General features: G+C 44.9%; 1 protein-coding gene across 1 annotated transcript; it reads right to left on the reverse strand.

Annotated features, from left to right (window-relative positions):
• Nucleotides 1–583: 583 nt before the first annotated feature.
• PTGER2 (prostaglandin E receptor 2) lies at nucleotides 584–14,042 on the reverse strand. Its single transcript, XM_040969615.1, has 2 exons — nucleotides 12,501–14,042; nucleotides 584–2,081 (listed from the first exon to the last, which is right to left on the reverse strand). The coding sequence occupies exons 1-2, from the start codon at nucleotides 13,341–13,343 to the stop codon at nucleotides 1,839–1,841; spliced, it is 1,086 nt and encodes a 361-aa protein (XP_040825549.1). The 5' UTR covers nucleotides 13,344–14,042; the 3' UTR covers nucleotides 584–1,838.
• Nucleotides 14,043–25,126: the final 11,084 nt, after the last annotated feature.

The raw sequence follows: 25,126 nt of genomic DNA on the forward strand, positions 1-25,126 counted from the left end.
GTGACTGTCTACTTTAATAGCTACTATAGGAAGCAGTTTGGGGCAAGTAACTCATTGAAACTATAAAAAAAAATCTATCATTCCTCTCCCTTTTTAAAAATGGTAACTCTCTTGTAATACCTTAAAGTAGGTTTATTATCTTAAGGACCATCTTCTAATACCAAGTACTATATTAAATACTTAAAACTCTAATTTATAATACAACACTTTTAAAAAATATTTACTTAATTTTATTTGAAATGTAGAGTCAGAGAGAATGAGAGAGAGAGGGATATTCCATCTGCTGGTACACTCCCCAGATGGCTACAGTAGCCAGGTCAGTGCCAGACCAGGATCCAGGAACTTCTTCTGGGTCTGCCACATGGTTTCAGATCCCCAAACAGCTGGATCATCTTCCGTTGTCTTCCCAGGCACATTAACAGAGAGTTGGACTGAAAGTGGAACAACTGGGACATGAACTAGGACCTGTGTGCATCACTGATGCCATAGGCAGCAGCTTAACATGATGTGTCACAGCTCTGGTTTCTAACCACATGTTCAAATCCTGCCAAATTCAATGTATAATTTTTCCCAAAAAAAAGTTTTCCCCCATTTTAGATCATTGAAAAGATACTACATGTACACTACTTAGAAAGCATTTGGAGCCTTTCAAATACTGTTCCTTTTCCAAATTTTTATTTTGCAGTTTATTTTTTGTTATATTTAGGATGAGTTTACATAGTAACTATGACTAAACAGTGCAAATTTACTTGAAATATTTTGATGGTGAGTTTACACCATGCCAAACATTTTGAAATATGTTAAGCTGTGACTCATTGTTACATGACTTCTATATAATATTAGTCAAACCATGTACTCTAAATAAAAATATGGACAAATTAATTTCACTATAGCAGACATCTTAAAAAGTATGTAGTCACAGCCCCTATTTCAACATTACACAAGTTCCAGTTTAGCTGAATAATGAACCAACTTTTTCAGTTTTTAACCCTAACATTGGGTTTCAGATATAGCTATAAATATGTATATAGAGAGAAGATTAATCAGAATTATCTCAAATAGCATGAAGAGTATTAATCAGAATTAACTCTCTAAGCAACCTTTCTATTTATTTCCTTTTAAGAGAAGAAGTGCTGAAGTCTTGCTTTCTGGGAACACAATGGACCTTACAAAATAAATAACCTGAGTGTTTGACACATAACCCCTGAAAGACAAGTGAGCAAAACTGACATGAACCACCTGTGTGTGCAACTGCACCAGGAGCAATGCAGTGATGGGAGGGGACACCCACCCAGCTGAACACTACAGCCACTGTCCACTCCGCAGTCCAAGGAGAGGGTCCAGGAAGCCCTCCCCAGGCGACAACTTGTCCAGCTCCAATGGCCTCGCTGCTCCCACAGGGTGACTTCCTAGAGAATACACAGGGAGTTTCCTTTGGTCTCACTGTACACTGAATGTTTGTTCAGAACAGTAGTAGCATGGCAGATTAAAATAGAAAAGGCAATGACTATTTAGAGGATTAAACAAATTACAAAACCACATGCTTGGTCATTCAACAGGAAAGCTGAAATCAAAAGGCCACGGGATCTTAAAGGCCACTGCTTTCTCTTCCAAAGGCCGTGTAACTGGCTCCTTGAGAAAAGGTTTCGTAAATTCTTCTGACACCTTCCCTGAAGACCCCTGTCAGCATGTCTGTAGGCCGATCCACCACGTCAGTGTCTGTGTATTCCTTTTTATTGGGGCAGCTTCGTTTTGTTTACACACCAGCTTTTCACATTTCTCCAAGGAGCCCTTTCAAAAACGATCTTCCAGATGCTGAAGGACTAAACACGCCTTCACTACTTTCTGCAAAGGTCAGTCTGTTTAGTGGCATTTGACTGCGTGGAACAGGAAGTTTGCATCGCATCTTGCGTTCTTAGGGATGTCCGACAGCAGAGGACTGAACGCATTAGTCTCAGAACAGAAGGCCTGAGGATAGCGAAGACCCAAGGGTCAATTATTGAGTTAACTGATAAGAACCTCAGTGCAAGGAGGTCCCACTTTTCCTTTCGGGAAGAAGTTTCATTCATATAAGCAAAAATCTGTAAGAAGCAAAGGGGGACATGGTGTTATTCTTGCTCGATAGCAGTGGGCAGGTTCAGATTCTATGCAACCTCTTGAGATTGAAGCACAACCTGTGCTTTGTGTGTGGTAATGATGGTGACACTCAGACAGCAAAAGCTCACCTTTCTTCCATGTACAGTTCCTCACACAATGTTTCTTTTCCTTTGAACTCAACTAAAGCATGTTTTCTGTGGATGATAATTAGCATACTCAATGTGCCCATCTTGTCACTGCAGACAGAGGGAAATGAATAGATAAATATGCTTTTCTTGGCAGCTAGAACAGAATCTTAATAATGGTGATGATAAGATCGGTGGCTTCTGTTTAGCAATAATCTAATCTAATAATAATCTAATATTGGTACCACAGATTGAACATAAAATCCTCTATAGCCTTAGTTTTTACAAAATCTCTAGAGCTTAAGTAACATCTCCTTTTGATAGATGGGCAAATGGACTTCAGGAAAACTCATCATAACACATGGAACTCCTCGATATGATTGAATTAGTCCAGTCCAGTGAGAGGGTTCTGCACCCCCAGAAAGCACCACCCGTAGGAATGTGGGGAACAGCTAGTGGACAGCCTGCTTTAAACCTTAGCTCCATGCACAGCTTTGGGACCACAGGCGAGAAAACTACCCTACAGGTCACAGTTTCTGGATCTTTCAAATAAGCTCCAGCAGTGGCAAGGCCTGCCTCACAGGTCTTCTGGGTGAAGGTCAGCAGCTCAAAACACTGCTCACTGAAAAAGTGCCCACCATGGCGTCTGTTACTCCACTTCACCAACAGGACAGCAAGGTGCAGAAAAGTTAGGCAACTCGCCAGGGACCCAGGCTGGTCATGCCCCATCCTTTTCTACCAGCTCTTTTTTATGCCTAAGGACTTTCTTCTCAGTGGTGGTCTGTGGCTTAGGGACCTGTTCAGTCCCTCGCTCCTGGTGCTCATGCCATGGGCACATGGTGAGTAGACATATACAGCAACTGTAGGGAGAAAGAGAAGTGTAGCCATCTTTGGGTTGTTTATGTTCAGACAATCGCAGGAAGGTTTGGCAGCAGTAGGTGTTTATGCCAGAGAATCTTGGCATAGAGAATGGAGAAAAGAGTTGGCAGATGAGTAGGGAAAAAGAATTGATGGTGGGCTTCCCAGATTCCAGAGAGAAAAGGGAAGTCAGGTAGGGATATATGAAGTGAAGCAATAATTTTTTGTCAGCTGTAATAAAGAAATAGTTGTAGAGGTTTGAAGTTCAGGAAAATGGTGCACATGATTCTGATATATTAAAATGCATTAGTCACTAAATGTGTATATACACACGTGCACATGCATCTATGAGAGTCCTTTGAAAGGGTCATGGAAAATTGAAGCTAAGGGGCTGGCCCATTTGTGGTGTAGAGGACAAAGCTGCCATCTGCAATGTCAGCATCCCACACGAGGTGCCAGTTCCTCTCCCAGCTGCTTTACTTCAGATTCAGCTCCCCATTCATGGCCTGAGAAAAGCAGCTGAAGATGGCCCAAGTGCTTGGGCTCCTCCTACCCCTGTGGGAGAACTGGAGGAAGCTCTCAGCTCCTGGCTTCGGCCTGGCCCAGCCCTGGTCAATGCAACAGTTTGGGAAGTAAACCAGTGCATGGAAGACCTCTCTTTGTTCCTCCACTCTGACTCTCAAATAAATGAATACATCTTTTTTAATGGAATTAAAAGATTTGTTTATTTTTGTGAAAAACCAGTCAAATGCATGCGAAGTTTATTTTTTTAATAATACATAATTTCCATGAGCTTTTGGTATCACTCTCATATATACATGGAGATACATATATATCTCCATGCAGATGCATGTGACTATATAACTGAACATGGTATTGTAGACAAAGCCTGCAGTTGAGTCTGTGATCTAGCTTAGCCAAAGAGCCTAACACTGAATTGGCCAACCAAGAGGGGCAGTGCAGACAGCATGGATCGCTTGCCACTGTGATGTCACAGCTTCACACATGAAGATGAGTCAGGTTTCCAGTGAAGAGTAACCCACATTATCTTACTGATCTCTCTAGAACATGAACAACATAAGCAGTGAAAAGTGGGCTGGAGGGCAAAGTTGCTCTATACTATTTCCGTGCCTTATCATCTGTTATCATGTTGGGCAATTTTAGAACTGCTTAAAATTTGCATTTCAGGAGGTAGCTGACACTCACATTTTGTAAGAGGGAACTCTTTCTTTATACTTAGATAAGACAAACTTCAGGGGCAGGCATCTAGCCCAGTGGTCAAGAAGCCCAAGGTGTTTGGATCAGCTCCAGTTCTGGGCTGCAGCCTCCTGCCCAGGGAGGCCCAGGGAGATAATGAAGCTGACTCAAGCAATTGGATTCATGCCACGCATGTGGGAGACGGAAGTGAGTTCCAGGCTGCCAAAATTTGGAGGATGAACTTATGGGGGAAGGTAATTCATTCATTCATTCATTCATTCTCTCTCTCTTCCTCAAATAAATGCAAGAATAATTTGAAAAGAGGCATATTTTGGTGAGCCTTGATATTCCTGCTGTAAGTTTTGTCTTCTCCCTAATTGTTTTCCTCCTTTGGTTCTTGTCTTTTGCCTAGATTTTACTGTAATCTTATGGATCTTGGGTTTGTCTTTCCTGATATTTTTTAGTTGTTGTAAAAGGCATTGATTTCAGCCATTTCAAGTGCATAAATATTTCTGGGTAGGGAAGACTGCCCTTCCTGGGGACTAGCTAACTCTTAAAAGGCCTTAATGGGGAGCAGGTCTTTATAGGCACACAACATTAACTTCTGTGGAACCAGACTTTTGGCCAATACAGTCAGGAGGTTGTGAGTCCAGAGCAAGGTACCAGGCATCTAATGACCAACCTTCAAGCCTAGAGCCTGCCACAATTGCTGGAATTAACCAGTCTTGGATGGTGTATCCTGCCATACAATAATTACTGTGAAAGCCAGTGACTCATGCTTCCTTCTTCCTACCATCTTTGCGTCTGGACGGACACTGGAACATATCCACATGACCCTGTATGATGCCATGCTGCCATGTCCTTGTATTCCAGAATTCCACTGGAATGCTTTTGACTGACAATAACATTAAAGAACTAACACCAGCAACCATCACCACCCTCTGTTTTTAGAACTTTTTTTTTTTACACCAAATTGGAACTGTGTGCTTATAAAACAATTACTTAACAATTCCTTCTCCTTTTTACCTGTGTGTGTGTGTGTGTGTGTGTGTGTGTGTGTGTGTGTTAATGTTTTATTTATTTACTTTCACTACATTTGGAATGGGGAGAAAGATCTTTTCACTCCACTGGCTCACTCTCCAAATGCCTGCAGAACTGAGCCAGGCCGAACCTTAGAGCCAGAACCCAAGCTGAGTCTCCCATGTAGGCAGCAGGGACCTGAGTACTTGAGCCATCATCACCAGCTGTGAGGATGTGCATTGTCAGGAAGCAGGATCGGAAGTGCAGCCTGGTCTCAAGTCCAGGCACTCCGACATGGCATGTGGGTGTCCCAAGCAGCACCTTCATCACTGTAAGTGCTCAGATTAACACAGGGATATGTGAGGTAACTGATTCATAATTGGTCAGTGATATTGTGGAATTCCATTTCTGAGGCTGGTAGGTATTTTTTTTTTTTATCCACATCATTTATCTATTTGCTGTGAGAAAAGTTCTAAGGACTAATCTTAAGTAAGTCAAGCTAGCTTCACTTCTGTGGGGTGGACTCCCTTCTCCACATTTTGCTAAAATCAGAGTTCCCTGGGACACTTACAAGTGACCCCAATGAGAATAAGTGCTGATTTGTTTTGTTTTGTTTTTAAATCACTGTTTTGTATATAAAATTCCCATGGAAAACTTCATCTTGGAACTGCCTGCCTGGGTACCTGGGAACTGTTTGTTTGAACTACCTTCTTATCTTCAGTGCGAACACCAAGTAGGTTCAGAATGTTGGAGAAAACAAGGACTTTATTTGGCTAATCATTGAATTCATCTAGGAAACTTCAAAACATTCTTATGGCTTTCTCGCTCGCTCTCAGATGCTCTGACTTCAGTACTTTAACAAGTGGGGAGCAGGGTTTCTTGACCCTCAGCTAGTCCTAACACGCAGCTGAAAGTGAGACCCATGGCTTTAGAACCCTATCCCAAAACCAAAAATCACTGAAAATTATTCTCTTTTCAGCACTTAGACCTGCTCAATCAAACCAAGGATTTGGGGCTTCCAGAACAAAATTCATTAATCTATATATAATGGATATTTCTTTTTGAAGTGATTCCTCTTTATAAATTAGCATTTATTAAATGCTAGTTGTGCACTGAACATGGTGCTAAGCAATCTATAGGAATCTCCCAAAAGCCTGCAGAAAATGCATATTATGAGAAAGCTGTGCACAGGGCACAGGTTTCAGTGCTTTTGTTTGTTTGCTTATTTGCACCAAAAAAGAACTTTATATTTCTTTTTGTATGATCTTTCTAAGATACCCTTGGAAAAGTTTCATTCTATTTAATCCGTAACAAGTCTGTGAAGTATTATTATCCCCCACTTTAGACAGGAAGAAACCAAAGCTTAGAGGTTTAGTTATCTTGTCTAATATCGAACTTGGAGTATGGGGAAACCATGGGGGGGGGGGCAACCTCATGTTTACATTTACATTTTAGCCAGGATACACTCCACTGCCATCGGTGTTAAAAAGTGTGCAGTGTAAAGTTTGACATGCAACTCACAACTGACTGACCAAAATATGTATGTGTAGGAGACTTCTCCTCAGATGTGTCATAAACTCTCAGGAACATCGCTGTTCCTATTTACAGACTGGAAAGCTATGGTGACTCCCAGGTTCATATCAGGAACTTCAAAAAGGCCATGGAAAGGTAAGAGATGTTTGCTTGGGTGCAAAAAGTTGTGGAATCCATAAATAAAAAAGGAATCTTTAATAAGTTCAAGGAAAAAATGCATATTGTAGAAAAAAACAAAACTATGCACAAATTTCAAAATGTCTTGCACTATAACAAACTCTCTTTAGATTCCATTGTTCTGTGAACTTTCTGAAGTACCCTTGGCTTTCTCCCGGGCTGCTTCTATTCTCAGAACATTTCCACAACTAAATTGCAGGCACAGATCATTATATGTTTATTTGCCTCCAAACAAACATCAAGGAGTCCTGGCTGTGGCCTTTGCTTCATTCATTCTTTAACTGGTTTGTTGTTGTTGTTGTTGTTGTTGTTGTTGTTGTTTTTGGAGGGGGGGCATGGACTCATTCCTAAATATATAACGGTTTTGACAACTCTTGCTCCTGAATCACAGGGACTATTGGCAGAGAGAAACAGGAGCCCATTTCCCTGAAAGCCTAGCAAATGAAATAGCTCCAGGGATAGGAAATCCTCTTGCTTGTGCTTCACAGAACTGGAGACACAAAGAGCTAATGCTGAGGTTTCCAGCTTGGGCCTATGTGTTCCAGGGTACTAGTGTTGAACTCTGGTCAAACCAAAAGTGGTGGATATGGCCTGCATAGAAACACTACCCATTACGAATGATATCAGAGAGATCCACATGCATAGGTCTGGAACCCTGAACTAGACGAAGGTTCAGTCCTGGCTCTCCACATCACACACACAATGACACATGAAGAGTCTTCAAAATGTCTGCAGAAAATGAATACAATAAGAAAACCAGGCATAGACCACCTCCAAATGCCGTTTCCTCTTGGGTAAAGCTGGCCGAAAATATCTGAAACAGTAGTGGAGACCCACTGGATCCAAAGGTGGTGACACAACATGCAAATACTCTTTTGGGAAAAACATGATGATTCTTGCTGTCTGCAGTTGAGAAACCATTGCAATTGCAGTCATCATTGGATAGTCTCCAATGGCGAAGGAAAAGGTATCATGAGAAAACACTCATGGACAGGCCCTTTCTCTTAAAAGGTAATGTGTATGAGAGCTGTCTCAACAATCCCCAGACACATCAGTAATGATGCTCAAGCGATAAAAACCCTCTCAAGTTGTTCACAATTACTGAAAATATCACCAGGCAAAACTCATTGTGGTTTCGCATAAACTTTCTGGACCTCTCTTTTATTCCTGCCAGATGAGTTTATCTTGCATGAATGTCATCAGCCTGCGTTTGGTTTTTAACTCCATGTTCATATTCCACTTCACCTTAAGAAGTGGCAGGAATGAACAGGTAACTCCAGCCTTATTTACTTGAGTTTGTCCTGTATTATACAGATCAGATTTCCACTAATCAGATCTACCTGGAAATTATAACCCTAAAGAATTTCTGAAGACATTTGTAGACTGAATCAGTAGTTCACTCTTGAATTTTTAGAAATGAATAAAGTGCCTAAGCACTTTATCCTAATGGCATGTGCAAAACAGTTTTAAATGACCAGAAGCTGCGCACCACTTAGTAAAATGGACAGAAAGAGGTTTAAAATGGGCTGGAAATGAAGACTCAATCAGTATTTAAAGCAAGAATGGAAGTCTCTTTATTTCTTGCATTCTGTTCCATTTCAGGAAGAAAGTTTCTATTTATCTCTGTAAAATGATGACAATAGCTGATTAACACAGGGAGGAATTTATTAATTTATACAACATCCCTTTTGTGAATAAACAATCTAAAAAGCATTGTTGGTCCCATGCACGATCTTATGTTGGATGGCCAAAATAATGTAACTTCCCAAACACCACATGCTTTTTTTTTATTTTATCACTTAAGAAATGTTTTATGCTTACAAATGGAAGATTTCACATGATGAGTATTGTGATTACTCCTTAATTTAGATGAGCCTTTCTATGAGCCATCTCCTGAAATCTCAATCACACACTTTTTTCATTGGTGCAGAAAAAAAGGGAACCTATACACTTGGCCCCTAGTTCGATTCCCTTGAGCAGACCTGAAGAACAAAAGTCTTTGCCATTTTCTTTTTAAAGCTAGCAAGTTGGAAGCAAGAGACAAAGTGGCTCAAATATTGACAACAATTATCTTACGAAATCTTGGATTAATTTTTCTTGTTTGTTATTCTTGAAATGAGTAATACTGTTGTGGCTAAGTGCATAAGCTCTATGCCAAAAACTGTCTGCCTGTGAATTCTAGCTCTGTGATGCTCTCGCTGTGGGACCCACTGTGTAGTATTTGCCTTATCTGTACAATGGGAATTATAATACTGCTTATTTCATAGGTTGTTGTGAGATGAATAGGTTAATGTAAAAATTAGTACTGTCAAATGCAAGCCATGTTGGTGTTGATGTTAATGATATAGGAGATTGTACTTGATTTCCTTTTAGGATATTGGGCATCTTTTAGATATAAAGACATAGATATAGATATAGATATAGATATAGATATAGATATAGATATAGATATAGATATAGATATAGATATAGTTTGACTTGCCAATCTTTGCAAGCCTTAGACTGGCATCTCTGGAGGAAGCAGCAAAGTGAACCTGCCAGGGCCTTGGAACAGCAGGTGATGGTAGGCATTCCAAGCTTGCTAAAGCTCCTTTGTCCCCTCTTCCCCAAACTACTGCAGTGCGATGAGGGAATTTGGCAGTCCTACTGACTGTGGTTGCAATTCTCTTCCCTGGAGACAAGTGGTTTGGTCTGCTTTAGAGCAAGCATAGTGAACATGCCTCTTACTCTACAGAGGAGTGATGGGGTAAGTGGCTGCTGTTAGCTGGGATATCTCATTAACAATGATGTTGCAGGGCTTATGTATTGAGTGTATTATATTTGCATGTATTGGGTCCAATAGAATATAAACTGGAAACTCTGTGTTCCTTTTTATATGGTTTTTAGATCATCTGAAATTCCACAAGTAGCTCACTGTGTTTCCACTGAATCGTGTGCACTCTGCCAGGGAAACAGGGGCGTGTCTGAAAACAACCCAAAGCCTTTCCCCTGTTGAATAGGACCCCTGGGAAGAATGAGTGGAAATGATTCTTCCTCTTCCTCCTCCATGTGGGAGGCTGGTGTAGGTGGGTGGTTCAGTAAGAAGCGCGTCCCCCAGAGCACATTCCTGGAATTTTGAATAAGTAAAATGTATGACCCAAATAGGAGTCAAAGGGTCTGGGTTGTCTGATAAGCCCCTCAAGAAACAAACCAGGACAGTGCCATACTCCTTAGAGAGCTATGCAAGCAAGAGGTATGGACCACGGTTAGCAACCATCTATGGGCAAAATGAAATTAGTCAATGGTCACTGTCGACTTGCTTATTAAGAGATGCCTTGAGTTTCTCTGTGGCTCATCTGAATATGGCATCACGGTGTGGTCAAGAAAAGAAGTCAGCCTGGACAGCTTTCCCATCATGTGTAGGCTGGGATTTCCTTCTGCTCTTTGGGAATCTTTGTCATGAATGTGCATAGACATGAACCTGGAAAACGCCTGCTGCTGGTACGGATGCTGTGGAGTGACCTGAAGGAACCGAGCCCTTTCATAATCTTCACGCCCCGCCCCAGCCTCCAGCCCCCACCCCACATCAACCACAAATAGGCCATTTAAGTAAAATACAGCTTCAGGAGCAGATCCCCTCCACACCACCCTCCTAAACCTGGAGCTGCCTCTGGCCTGGAGAGTGATGAGGGAGAGAGAAATCTGCATGTGGATACGCAGACTTGAAAAGCGACATTGGCAATGGTGGAGTTAGGGAAATAGCAAAATGAACATGAAACCAGGAGCCCTTTTCGAAACCACTGTTTGTTTGTTTTTTTTTTTTAACACAACACGCACACGTATAGAAGTCACAGATTCTGTGGTGGGCCAGGCATAGTCAAAGGGAGATCTTCTCCTGCTAGCTTCCTCTAAATGGCTCAGGAAAGGAGAAATATAGCCCTTTTCACAAGAGTGTGTGATTGCCCTGCAACCTGATCCTAAGCCATCTAGGTGGCTGGAGGTGAGAGAGGTGTGTATTTGCATTTCCATAGCTCTCTCTCTCTCTCTCTTTCTCTCTCTCATACACACACACACACACACACACACACACACACACACACACACACAACAATCCATCTACAAGAACTGACAGCCTAGTTCCCATCAGTGTGAGCACTCCCTTAGCCTGGAATGGCTTAGGTCCCCCAGCTGTGTTGTGCTGTTTAGGTGGCATTCAAGAAGCATTTTTCATAGGTATGTGTTCCACATCCTACTCCTGGTCCCCCCAAATGGACTGAAACCATGTGTCAAAGCATTGGCTTCCGCATCATGGCACTCACTGCTGTCGGTTGCAAAATGCCCTGCTTGGCGTGACATGGGAAGTGTGGCCTCCTGCACACTGGCTGCATGGCTTCCATGCTGTGTGCCATCTCATTTCCCCAAAGCGAAACTCACTGATGTGGATCCGTGTCTTTCCAAACAGAGGACAGGGCAGATGCGTGAGGAGTGTAGGATGCAGAAAGAAGCAAACAAAGTTTAGAAAGAGTGTCCATAGAAAGGGAGCTGCCCATCTGGCGTTTTTAGGGCCTGTGTTTTTGCCCATCCTTAAGCAGGAACAGACCACAGTAACAGGAAGCAAAGCTTCTGCCAGCCAAATCTGCTAAAACAACAGGCCTTTCCATCCCTCTCCTTTCCCCAATTGCTCACTCCCTGCGGGCTTGGTCTTCTGTTGCTTCAGGCGCTTTAGGAAACTCAGACTCACAGCGGGACTGCTCAGGAAGTCCCGCCCTCCCCAAGCCAGTACCTGAACTCCTGGCTTTTGGTCCCAGGGGGCAGCTCCATTTTCACTTCCCTAAGACAGACCAGACATTTCTCTGTGTGGCTTTAACAGCTATGAGTACTTGACAGCAGCAGAGTGAGGATACTCTGTAAGATTCCAAAAGCCTGTCTTGGAGGAACCACGGAAGCTTAGTAAGGAGTTTGTGAAGCAATGGGTCTCTCCCTCCAGTTTCCATACTGGGGACATTATGAATATTCCCCACCATACAGTGGTGAACTCCAATGTGTGAACCTGGGAACCTATAAAGTAGATGTTTGCTGAACTTGCAGGACAAGCAGGGGACAGTATGAGCTTCTGCCCCAGGGACCCTCTACAGCTACAGCCAGAATACACTGGAATACTGCACCTTGCCCTGGCAGAAACAGGAGGCAAAGTGGAGAAAACTATAACTCAAGTCCATCGAGTAATCAGGATATAAGGTCCCAGGCCAGGCTGTCCATATATGGGAAAGCGACACTGTCTCTAGAAAGGGACCTGGGCCAAGCGGGGACCGGAGTCACCTGCAGGATGCAATTGCTTAGCGACACCCGTGTGCCATTACTGGGGGAAAGGAAGGAAGGAGGGTAAAGGTGAGATATCACAGGGGAAGGTCAGGGAGCTTTACCAAGTGCGAAAGTAGAAAAAAAAAAGTGGGGGGCAAAGGGAAGCGCAAGTTGCCCAGGGCTGGACAGTGGGGTACAGAGTGAGCGACTTACCGTGAAGGGTAAAGAGCACACGGCGAAGGTGATGGTCATGATAGCCAGGAGAATCAGGTGGTCCGTCTCCTCCGCCACCGATACCCTCTCACCTCTCCTGCGCATCCCGAGGCCGCCCCGGCCACTGCCGGCAGCCGGTCCGCAGCGGCTCCTCCTGGCGCGGCGATGCATGCGGATGAGGTTGGAGATGACACTAAGGTTACAGGCGAGCACGGCAACGATAAGCAGCAGCAACAGGGTGGCGTAGAGCTGCAGGTACGCGGAACGCCCATGCCGGATGAAGCACCAAGTCCCCGGGCAGTACTGCACGTATTCTCCATAGTCCAGCAGTGGCAGTGCGCAGAAGAGCAGGGAGATGCCGTAGATGGCAGGCAACACGACCAGACCCCCGCGACGGGTGACTCGGCGCTGATAGAAGTAGGGGTGCCCGATGGATAGGTAGCGCTCCAGAGCCATGGCGAAAAGCATGAGCATCGTGGCCAAACTGAAGAAAGTCATGGCGAAGGCGAAGTAGGTGCACACGCGGCTGTGGGGTGCCAGAGCCACCAGGGTCTGATTGCGCGCGTAGGAAACCAGCACCACCGGGCTGATGAAGCAGGTCCCGAGCAGGTCGGTGAACACAAGTTCAGTTACCAGCACGTGGAACAAGGAGAGCGAGTTCCTGCGGCCCGCGTTGCGCCCAACGTCCGCTCGCCAGCGGCGCGCCAGCAGCGCCAGCGCGATGAGGTTTCCCAGCACCCCGGCCGAGAACATCACCGCGCTGATGGCCGGGCTCTCGCCGGAGGGGAGCCACTGTCGCGTCTCGCAGTCCTCCGCCCCGGAGTCATTGGAGACATTGCCCATGGCGGTGGAGTGCGCGGCGAAGAAGTGCTCCCTCCTCTCCTGGCCTACACCTGGGCACAGGAGGGTCTGAGAGCCCGAGCGCTCCGAGACCCGAAGGGAAAAGGGGTGGGACCAAAATCCTGAGCCCCCTTCCGGCCCCAGCCCTCGCCCTGGGCCGCCTTGTCCCTGGGCTCCCGCAGCGTGTCCAGTGACTGCGTCGTTCCAGCATCCGAGCGTGCTCCGAGGTGGCTAACACCGACTCGCTTCCAGCGGGCGGGGAGTCCGCACGCTCAAAGAGGAACCTCCGCTTGCTCCCCCGCGCCGTCCGGGTCTAGCCTGGGAGTGGTGCGTCCCGGCCGTGCAAAAAAAAAGACCAGCGCCCGCGAGCTACGGACCAGGCGGGACGCGTCACCCTCGCCCAGGCGCTGCGAGTCCCTAAGGGAGCACGCACGGGGGGTTGGGGAGAGGACGGATGGTGCACCCGCAGGGCAGGCGCGTGCGAGCTGGAGGCAGGGAGGGAGTGGAGTCTCTGACTCCCCGCTGGAGTCCCGCGCTGGAAACCGCGCGGTCTTCCAACCGGGACTAGGAGGCGTCCAGTGGCGGCGGAGCGCTTGGAGACATTTGGCTGGGTCTGTGCGGGGAGTACAGAAGGCGGGGTCCGCGGGACGGCCAAGCGGAGGAGTTAGGAGGAGCCAGTTCATCGACTAGCTGTGACGAAGAAGGACACAGCAGGCAGCTGCTCGAAGTAAAAACCACACGTTATTTTCACCCTTGTCAGGAAGATACGCTGAAAGGGTGGGACGGAAGCGAGGAGGAAGTGAGAGCGAGCCGGGTGCCAGCACAAAGGCAGCCGCGCGCCACCAAGCCGCCTGTTGCGCTCAGGGCCGCTGCCGCGGCGGCTGACATTTCGCCTTTTCCTATGTCAACACCCGAAGGGATAACCGCTTGTTTAAGCAACCTCTGGGGAGGGGGTTAGGGAGAAACCAAAACAAAACACAGAGGAATGTTCCTTGTAATTATGTCGAATTGTTTGTGGCCAGAGCCTGAAAACCATTGTACATCATTGCTCTGGATTCCTGGTTCCATCTTGCAAAAAAGGGTTGACAGACCAGCTAACCATTCAGCCCTCCGTGTTCAGTGAACCCTGCAAGACCTACCGTGCAACCCCTGTCCTGGTAAAGCGGCTGGTTGCAGATTCAAAATGGTGGCCTGCTACTACTATCGGAAGGGTAGAATCCTGGGAATGGCTTGCTTCTAAAAGCAAAAGGTTCCATTTGATAGCGTAAGTAATCAATCCTGCAAGAAAGATCTTACTTGCTCTGGGCAGGGAGGAGGACTGGGAAGTGGATGGATTCCCACAGACAAGAAAAGAAATGCTAATGTTGACCTAAAGGAAAAAGCAGCTGGAGAGCCTACCTGGCTACAGACATCCTGCTACTTCTGCAGTTTAGCAAGGCAGTTTAGCTTGCCTTGATTCTGGTCTGTGGGGCAGGCAAAAACATATTCCAGGCCTAGTTGCACACATCGGTGCCACTCTTTCATCCCTATACTTTACATGGATGACAGGGATTCTGGGAGAATATCTTCCACCACCCCAGAATTATCTTAGTCGCTTCAAAGGCAGAGTTACAGAGAGAGGCAAAGAAAAAGATCTTGCATCTGTTGGCTCACTCCTCCAAATGAACTCAGAAGCCAGGATCCTGGAACTCCATCTTTGCTCCCATATGGGTGGCAGAGGCCCAAGTACCTGGGTCATCCTTTGATGTCTTGCCAGGTGTATTAGCTAGGAGTTGAAGTAGCCAGAACTGTGCCAGCACTCTGCGGATATTTCAGGCAGGTAGTAAGTTAACATGATGAGCCACAGCAGGGGTCTCCAAGAGAGGGTCTCTTAACTCTATGGTTTTCATTGTTTATGGTTTCTGTTTCATGGTTTATGGTTACAGGTGACCATCTTCTGTCCTCCACCTTTAATTGCTGAATATTTCTCTCTCTTTTTTAAAATTAGATTTTCATAATCTTACTTAGCTGATTAGTGTACAAGGGTCAAGGGCTACAGGGTGAAAGTGGGTAATACCATTGTTTCCACACTAATATTATCATTTTTTCCCCGCATCTGGGGTCAGGGGAGAAACAAAGGGAAAAGCCCCACCCAGCCTCCCTCCCATCCCAGGTCCCCAATGTGAGACACGCTCCGAGGGTCCTGCTCAAGCAGTTTTGATAGTTCAACAGTCTGGATTGCTGCCAATCTCACCGTTCCAATGGCAATGAAACCTATTCAGAGTCCACTGGCAGATATAATCTCTTCATGGTTGGGGTTCTGAGATCAGTAGTTCAGTTGAGGGATCTCCAAAGAAACTTCATTTGAGATGTTCCCAGAACTGATTCTTTTTTTTTTTTTAAGATTTATTTTTATTATTTTTTAATTGGAAAGGCGGATATACAGAGAGGAGAGACAGAGAGGAAGATCTTCCGTCCCATGATTCACTCCCCAAGTGAGCACAACGGCCGATACTATGCCGATCCGAAGCTAGGAGCCTCTTCCGGGTCTCCTACGCAGGTGCAGGGTCCCAAGGCTTTGGGCCGTCCTCGACTGCTTTCCTGGGCCACAGGCAGGGAGCTGGATGGGAAGCAGGGCTGCCGGGATAGAACCGGCGCCCATATGGGATTCCGGGTGTGCAAGGCAAAGACCTTAACCACTTGCGCCACCACGCCTGGCCCTCCCAGACCTGATTCTTGTGTGAGTTTGCTAGTGCAGGGTCCAACACCGTCCGTTGTGCTGATCAGCTTACACACATGCTGGTGGTTGCTATTGCTGGGTCCGTTCTGTTTCCAGCCCTGTCTTCCTCGTGAACCAACGGGTGTTGTAGTCCAGCTCGATCCTACCCACTTCATACTCTGTCCTCATGCAAACCAGTTGGAGCTGCAGCCTAGTTGGGGTGACTCCCCATCACCCCACCAGTTCTGCCCCCTACCCTGGTTCCCATGCTTGCCAGTATGTACCGCAGGCTTGTTCAGTGTGTCCCACATCCCATTTAGCTCTGGCACTTGTCAATGGGCATTGAAGCCTAGTTCAACCCAACCAACCTACTGTTCAGCCCACACACTTACTGGCAGGTGCCTTTCTGTCTAGCCATGCCTGCCCCTGTCCTGGTTTTCGTGCTGTCCAGTGAGAGTAGTGACCCCGAGGGAGGTGCCCACTATCTCCCTACTAGGCCACTCCCAGATTATGTACTCTAATTGCTGATTATTTCTCCATCCCAAATCACTCCAAGTGATGGAGAGATAGGGATACCAAGTGCTATTCAGAAGGAAAATGTGAGGGAACTTGCATAGACAGGGTGACCCCGCATGCAGTGTGGCTGTTGAACAAGGAAGTTGTTGATGGGGAGAATTCACACAATGCTTGTTTTTCAAACAAGTTTCCATTTCCATAACAGTTCTCACAACAGCCAAAAATATTCTTGGAGCTCTCTAAATCTCGGTGTCTGGCTTTGCTTTGCAGGAACTCTGGTGGCAGGCCTGCCCCTGGTTTTGATAGTTAGGGTACCAGCACAAAAGTGCAATCTGCAAACTCTCACCTCCACATCCTCCCATGTCTTCACAACCTTCATTCAATTCAGTCCTGCATCAAAGGAGGCTTGCACAGGAGTGGGTACACATCGCAGCATCTGATGATCTCTACCTTTTCCCAAAAAGCCACCTTGTGGGCCCAAGACAGGCATGCCAATTATACAGTTGACCTTGGAGTTGACAGGGCTGGGAAGGAAACCTGGAATTGAGCTCAGGATCAGCATTTGAACATGGAGTTTCCCATGAGCTCAGGTGCCTGGAAACAGGTTTGAATGGAGGGGTATGGGGGTCAGAATGACAAGTGCCTTTTATCACTAAGGCTGCATGGGAACAAGCAGAGAGGGCTCCTGCTGATGTTGGGGACCAGTGTCCTCCTGCCAGTTACTCTGCTATGTCACTCAGCTGTACGTGCTGCCATACACTCAAATGACTATCTGTTTCTGGCATTTGGACAGAGCAGCACACACAAGGGATCTTCAGAGTTCTTGGGCAACAAGTATTATGGGAAAAACCTATGCAGGATTTTTAAAAGATTTATTTATTTTTATTTGAAAGGAAGATTTTACAGAGAGAAGCAGATACACAGAGAAAGTCTTCCCTCCACTGGTTCACTTCCTAGAGCTGAACTGATCCAAAACAGAGCCAGGAGCCTCTTCTGGCTCTCCTATGTGGTTTCAGGGGCCCAAGGCCTTGGGCCATCCTCCACTGCTTTCCCAGGCCACAAGCAGGGAACCAGATGGGAAGTGGAGCAGCTGGGACACAAACCAACAACTATATGGGATGCTAGCACCACAGGGTAGGAGATTAGCCTGCTGAACCACTAGAGTGGCCCCTGCAAGGATTTTTTTTTTTAATTGCACCTGAATAAATTTTAGAAGTGGAGTTTTCACTAACTTTCTGAAGGGTGCTTGTGTGTGTTGGGTTTAGCAATCCTACGTGTTCCGTGATGTCTGACTCGAAGGCTTGATTCATTTGCCATCCCCGGTTCTCAACTGGCTCAGATGCATTGCTGTGAGTCCAAATCCAGCTTTAGCTTATTTGTCAGTTGCCCCAGCTTTGTACTTTAAAAGCTGCTTTTCCTATTTCTAATCCGAGCATCAGCATCTTGACACAATTTTGGTGCTCAGACACTGGAGTTTCTTAACAGAAAATGGATTAACACTTTCAGTTCTTGAATGGAGCCATGGGGCCTTGCTCATTTATTCTTCAGTCCCTGTATGTAGGGCTTTTGTATCTTGGGACACCACACGATACGTCACTTGTGTGTCAACTTTCCTGGACTTTACGATGCTTAGAGAACTGATGACAGTTCCCCCCCCCCCCGCTTCCCCCCGCCTCCCTGGATGTGTCTGTAAGAGGATTCCTGGAAGAGATAGTATTTGAGTCAGCCCTCCTCATGCTAGGGGCCCCATCCAATCTCTTGGGATCTTGAATAGACTTCAAAAGATGAGGCGAGGTGGGGTTTTGTTCTCTGTCTCATGGCTTGAGTTGGGACATGGAACTCCTGCCCACAGTGCTCCCAGATCACATGCTTTCAAATATTCACTGGAATTACTGAAATGTACCATGGACTCTGCTTCTTGGATTTCTGCTACATCAGAAACACAGGGTCTCTTGCTTGTGTGTGGCCAAAGCCTGGCACCTCTCCAGCTCCCGAATTCTGTTAGCCCATACTTTTCTCTTCTTTCCTTTCTTTTCTTTTCTAAAATGTGTTTATGTTTATTTGAAAGGTACATTTTACAGAGAAAGGGAAAACATCATCCATCTATTGGTTCACTCCACAAATGGCTGCAACAGATGGAGCTGAGCCAATCTTAAACCAGGAACCAGGAGCTTGCTCTGATCTTCCACGTGTGTTCAGGGGCCCAAGGAATTGGGCCATTCTCTACTGCTTCCCCAGGTTATAAACAGGGAGCTGGATCAGAAGTGGAGCAGCTAGGATATATATGGGTTGCTGGCACTAGCAAACAGAGGATTAGTCTATGGAGCCACCATACCAGCCCAAATCCATTCATTCTAATAAGTATATCATTTGTATGTAATAGTTTATGTGATTATGTATTGTGTGATATATACCTATATGTATATTTATACGTTATATGTGTGTATCTCCATATATAGTTGTATAGTATATGTCAGTAAAAAACTGGAATGATTTATATATTATTTATAGCTATAAATATTATCTACATTTTTGTAGCTCTTGACCCTTTGTACCCTAATCAACTAAGTGAAATCATTTTAAAAATTAATTAAAAAATATTATCTACATTTAAAGATAATATGTGTTCTCTCCTTATGTGTACCTGTATAGATTTTATTAGATCTATATATAATTCTGTGGCATATATCTCTAAGTAATTATAAGGATCATATTTATTAGACATTTAATGCAATGTATAAAGATGATATAACAGTTATATTGCATGTATTTATACCAAATGTGTTTGATATATGTGCATATATGTAGTCATGCACCTCTCAATGATATTTCAATCAATGATAGTGGTCTCATGAGGTTATATTTGTAGCTATGCTTGTTGTTGTAAGTGCACTTGATGATGTTTATTTTACACAATCAAAAATTGCCATAACCGTGCATTTCTTGGAACATATGCCTTTTGTTAAGCAACACTTGACCATATGGTGTTGTTATATAGAATACATATTATACACACACACATTGGTTCGGTTTCCCTGACTAAAACACACTACTTAGCACCCAAAGCTTCTAGTTTTCACTTTTGTTTCCATGCACTCAGAGGACAGTGGAAGGTCAGTTAGCATCGGTCGTTCTTCAAGAGCAAGCAAAGATAAACATGAAGGAGGAGAGCAGCATGGGGAGAAAGCCAACTTCCATTCCTGCTGATAATTCTATTTATGTTACTTGCCTTTTTCAAAAGACTGCTTTAAACCTTCATTTTCTGTTTCCTGCATGTACAAATACGTTTTATTCCCAAATGGAAACCTAGCACCACTGTCTGTGTCCTGTGGTATCCTACACATGATGACATTATTCCCCTGAAGGAAACAAAAGTCACCAAAACAGAGTGACAGGACTTGGTGGAAGGCTACGGGCCTGTCCACTATGGGGTTCTAATTTCAGAGGTTGCAGGCTGCTGAGGGCTGCAGGACCTAGGCTCTGGCAGATCTCCAGCCCTGTCATTTCCAGCTCGCTGGTTTGCGTCTCCATGCTCTTTTTTCTCACGGAGCAACCAGCCACTGCTTGCATCAATCCAGATACAACCAGAAAGAATCCAAAAAGTGTTAAACAAAGTGGAATTCTCTCGTGTGTAAAGTAGCTTCATCCACATAGCTAAAATATGGAATCAAACAAGATGCGTACCAACTTATGCCTGAATAAAGAAAATGTGGTACATATACATGATGGGATATTACTCAGCCATAAAAAAGAACAAAATTCTGTCTTTTACAACAAAAATGTGTGCAGCTGGAGACCATTATGCTTAGTGAAATTACACAGTCCTGAAAATACAAATATTTTGTTTTCTTTGATTTGTAGCTAATCTATAGACTACTGTGTGTGTATGTGAAATTGATATCTTCAGATATGCTTGTCATTTTTAACCCTTGTTTGTACTTCTGCACAGCAGTGGTCTTTCCACTTGTTGAATTTTTAATTTAGTGGAGGATTAGGCCTGGGACTGTAAAGTAGAATGAAAATATACTATTGTAAAAATTAAAAGAAGAAAAAGAAAGAAGGAGGGAGATAAGAAGGGTAGGAAGTATCATTTCAGGTTTATAATTATATATATGAAATGCATTAAATATGTTTTCTTTATATAAAAAATGAAAGAAAGAAGAAATAAAAGAATAAGGAATTTATTGTTAGGCATAAGGCCTACATTTTCCAATATAGTAGTCATTATTCACATCAGACTTATTTAAAGAGTAAGAATTTCCTTTTTCAGTTGCATTAAGTACACTTTAAACTTTTAATTCCACATGAGACTAGTAGTGTTCATGTTGAGCAGATCATTCATAAAACGCTCCTGTCATCACTGAAGTTCTGTAGGATATTGCTGCCCTAGCCCTTGGACACAGTGTGGGAGCTGGTAGGGGGTGTCCATACAAGGCTGTTTGCCATCCTTGGCTCGTGTGTTGAGACTAAAGTCAGTGCGGATTAGCCAAAAGGCAGGCAAGAGAGAAAACTGGATATGGTTGGTAGACAGCAAAACAGAGTGGAACTTTTGCAGACACATGAGTTCATGAACAACTGAAATTTGTGAGGACAGACTGGATCTGTGTATGTCTCCCAAGCTTCCGCCTCAATAATCCCTGTCCTGGATGAGCTGCAGATGCCCTTGGCTTAGGACTGGAAGAAGCTAGAGAAGGGAAATGGCAGGAGCTGGAGAGGCTGTGTGTCTGGCTGTTGTCCCTGTGACAGCCAGATGAACCAGTAGAGAGGGAAAGCGTAGGCGAGCTAACGGTATTCCTGCAGCGTTGTCCTTCAGATCAGGAAACAGGTTGCTGCTTCACATGCAACGTCTCCACTGTGACCTGTGATAACCTGAACTTTGCAGTGGATTCTGCTTAGGTGGGTTGGCACAATATAGAGGCCTCACATTTCCACAGGGGGTCAGACATCAAGTCTGCAGTAAAAGAGTGAGATGGAGAGAGAGACAGTGCCAGGGAACTGGATTTCTTCCTCTCATTAGCTGAGCAACAGGTTTTCAGGAAGAATCGCGTAGTGATATCTCATCGCATCCCATTAGCCAGGTTGGAAACCATTGCTCCTTAATGTCAACCAAGAATGACAAAAGCATATTGAACTTCCCTAGCCCCTTCTTGAGTAGAGGCAGGTAAGAGAGAAGGTGCTGAGGGTGTCTGTTGAATTACTCAGTCAATAGTGTGTGTTATAGTTTTATCTGCACAGTACATTCATTACCACCCCACTCTTTACAGCTGTTGCCAGATGTTGTGAAATGCCTACTCCAAATCCCTCACTGTGTGTGAAGAAAGCAAGCACTGAGAGGCTAAGTGGGCCAACCAAAGACGTTAGGAGAGAGCACAGTGCCTGGGAGTTTGATAGCCACATCATTTCATCTACTTCCATGCCTCTCCCTGTGTGATGCACACAGTGTCCACTGAAATCCAGAAGGTACCACATGGAAATAGACCCGTGAGCAGCACTGCAAGTCTCTGGTAAGCCAGGCTTGAATCTTACTTTCTATGTGACAGACTGGTACATTTCAAAAGCATTGCCCATCCCCAGTGTGACCAGAGATCCAGAGAAATGGACTTGCTGTTGGCGGTAGCAAAAGTAGGTATAACTTCATCCACCTTCCTGTACAGCCTGTGGAACTGCTTGGAGCAAGTGTAGAAACTGTACTATTTCTCCCCTTATATCATCTGAGCCTCCTCCAAGCCCAAGCTTCCAAAAGTTCAAACTCAAGGGCGACACTTGCTTTATGTTCTGCCCTGCTGTCTTTTCTCTGAAGCAGGAAGTATAGGACATCCTGCTTTTCTAGAACATGCTGCCACTAGAACTGATGGAAGCTCTGGGATATAAAAAAAAATACACACAGGTTAAAATATCACATTACTATCCGGCTTTCTTTGTGTTCATGTAGGTGTGTGTGTGTGTATATACAAGGCTTGGTGGGACTTTTCACCTCACAGGATTGTTTGAGAAACCATTTGATAAAAGTCTTGGCAAACCCAAGTCGGTGAAAAGTACTTCACACACAGACGGAGGAGTACAACAGCTCTCTTGTCTTTGGGTGAGAATGACCAAAAGCAAACCCACAGCATTGCTTCCAGTCACCTGGAATTAGGTCAAATGTGCCAGCCTTCTGGCGTTTGGAAGGTTAGCCACTCCGGAGTCTGATTTCCTTTTAGGATTACTGGGAATTGTGGTAAAGCAAGTACAACTTAATCAAGAATGTTTTCTTAGAAAGATTTGCCTTCCAGATAGAAGCAGTTGGGAAAGTAGGAAAACACACACAAAACGAAGCCCAAGCTGGGTTATGTGGCTTACTCACAACAGCTCGCTATTAAAGTGACCACTTATTATAGAGATTCTGGGAAAAGAATTAAGAGGAAGAACAAAAGTTCCCTCGTGGGTAGGGTGAGAGAAGTAGTTTGTCTGGGAGACCTCAAGGTTCAGGGCTCGGCTATTTGTCCAACAGGTGAGCCGACGCTGACTCCTGTGCTGGTGACATGGGGGTTCCACGCGGCAAAGGGGGAAAGCCCAGATGTGCAAGTTTCACAGCGTCACTTTCACTTACATCCAATTAGGTCCCAAGGCCAACCAGGACAAAAGGAATAGGGAGGCAGATGCACCCTTTGATGGACGTGGTGTATACACAGGACTGAGGGACTTGCTGCAGTCATGTTTGCAAACCACACTTCTTGTCAGTATTATGTTTCCACTCCTACTTTGCTGTCTTTAGAATCAAAACACATTACCCAAAGAAAATTTCTTTCCTGGACCATTGGACATGTTTTGAGTTCGTGATTTATCCCTCCATATCAGAAAGAAGCTTTTGCTGGGTATAACTAAAAAGGGGGACAGAAAAGGTAGAGTGTGCCCTGGACGTCTGACCATTCTTTCACTTCTGTTGCTTGTCACCAGGACCCGATGCACAGCCTTATAAGCTAGGAGAAACAAAAGTCCCTTCTATAGAAAGCCTGTGGTTTCTTGTGTCCTGTCCCCTACTTCTTATACCATACCCAAGAGAAGCAGGAAGGAGATAAGTGCTGTGCTAAAGATATCACATAAGATGGGATTCATTTTTGCCAGGTGGTGATATATAGACATATCCTATAATTTGGTTTGATATTGAACATTATCAAATAGGGTGTGTCTTGCTACAGTGATAATTTCTGCTTAAAGGGAAATTCCACAAGTTCTGAGTTGTGTGTGTGTGTGTTTTCCTTTCAGTAGCCTTTGTTGTTTTTAACTGCTTTCACCTGTGGGAAATACAAATTCCCAGAAGCAGGGATCTTGTCATTCCTTTGTTCAAGGATGAGAACAATGCCAGGCAGAGAGTGGCTTAATAAAGATGCACTGACTGGCCCGGAAGAGGGGCAGGTGTGACAGGGAAATGGAATAAGAAGGGTGCAGATCACCAGCCCTGACTTAGAGGGAAACCTACCTTGGTGACCATGCTAACCATTTTCTTGTTGGGGTGGTGACAGTAGCTTGGTGACAGAAGAACTAGGAAAGACCTGGGGACAGAAGTAAATGTGAGAAAGGAAGTGTAGGATAAAAATAGCAGTACAGGTTGAGTTGAAAGAATGATCAGGAACTGAAAGAGCCATGGGGTTGGTCAAAGGAAGCTTTTTTCTGAAGATGGGAAGTAGCATGGAGATGCAAATCACACCCCAGAGAGGCAGGGCATGAAGATATAGAAAGAATTGGTTTCTGTCAGCACAATCACCTTGAGAATTTGAGAGGAGGAGGGCACAGGGCATGACTGGAGTCATCAAGAGAATCAGGGGCCTTTGTTACATTGGATCAGGGTGGAAGTCAGTGTATGTAGGCACAGACGTAGGCACAGGAAGGACACAAGAAATGATGGCAGAGAATGGGGACACTGTGGAAGGAAGGAGTGATGCTGGCTGGTTCAAAGAGAAACCATGTGTTTCTGTCTCCCGCAGGGGAGAAATGTACTCACTGAGGAAGTATGGCTATATCTGTCTGTTAGAACAAGATGTGTGGCATTGACTAAGGCAGTGTGTCAGGTGCTTCCTCCTGCACCTGGATTCCAGTCTATTGTTCTGGAGCCCACTGAGTGGCACCATTGCCTTAGCAGTTGCCCAAACCAGAAACCTGGAGTCATCTTAGATTCTTACCTCTCCCCTGGCCTCCACATGTAAGTAACCATTAAGTCCTGTTGGTAGTCACTTGGAAACATCCTTACATTTGTTCCTGCTGCCATGTTTTCAGCTCTTGTTACCTAAATGACTGTGGGTTAGATTTCTAACTGGGTTTCTGGCATTTCTACCTTGTCGCTTCTGTTAAATTTCCCATAGCAGGGTGCTCATATTCTCTTGTTCGTAACTGTTCAATGGCTAATGCCGTCAGGTGAAAGTCTACATTCTTGAACATGACGTGGGAGATTCTTCATGTCCTAGCTCCCAGCCACCTGTCTGTGATGCTAAGGCCAGTAATGTTGCCCAGGTTAATGACAGAGAATAGTCACAAAAAATATTAAGCATGAACTGGGGACTGTGACAGCATTCAAAGAAGGAAATATTCTACATAA

This window comes from Ochotona curzoniae, unplaced genomic scaffold (genome assembly GCF_017591425.1).
Source record: "Ochotona curzoniae isolate NIBS_2020 unplaced genomic scaffold, NIBS_Ocur_1.0 scaffold_4701, whole genome shotgun sequence".
NCBI lineage: Eukaryota > Metazoa > Chordata > Mammalia > Lagomorpha > Ochotonidae > Ochotona > Ochotona curzoniae.

Bases quoted from the DNA above. Each gene is read 5' to 3' on its own strand.
- PTGER2 (XM_040969615.1), bottom strand. From the start codon at position 13,343: ATGGGCAATGTCTCCAATGACTCCGGGGCGGAGGACTGCGAGACGCGA. The intron at 2,082-12,500 runs GTAAGTCGCTCA...TGCTTCTTACAG, and splicing joins TGTGCTCTTTACCCTTCACG to ATTTTTGCTTATATGAATGA.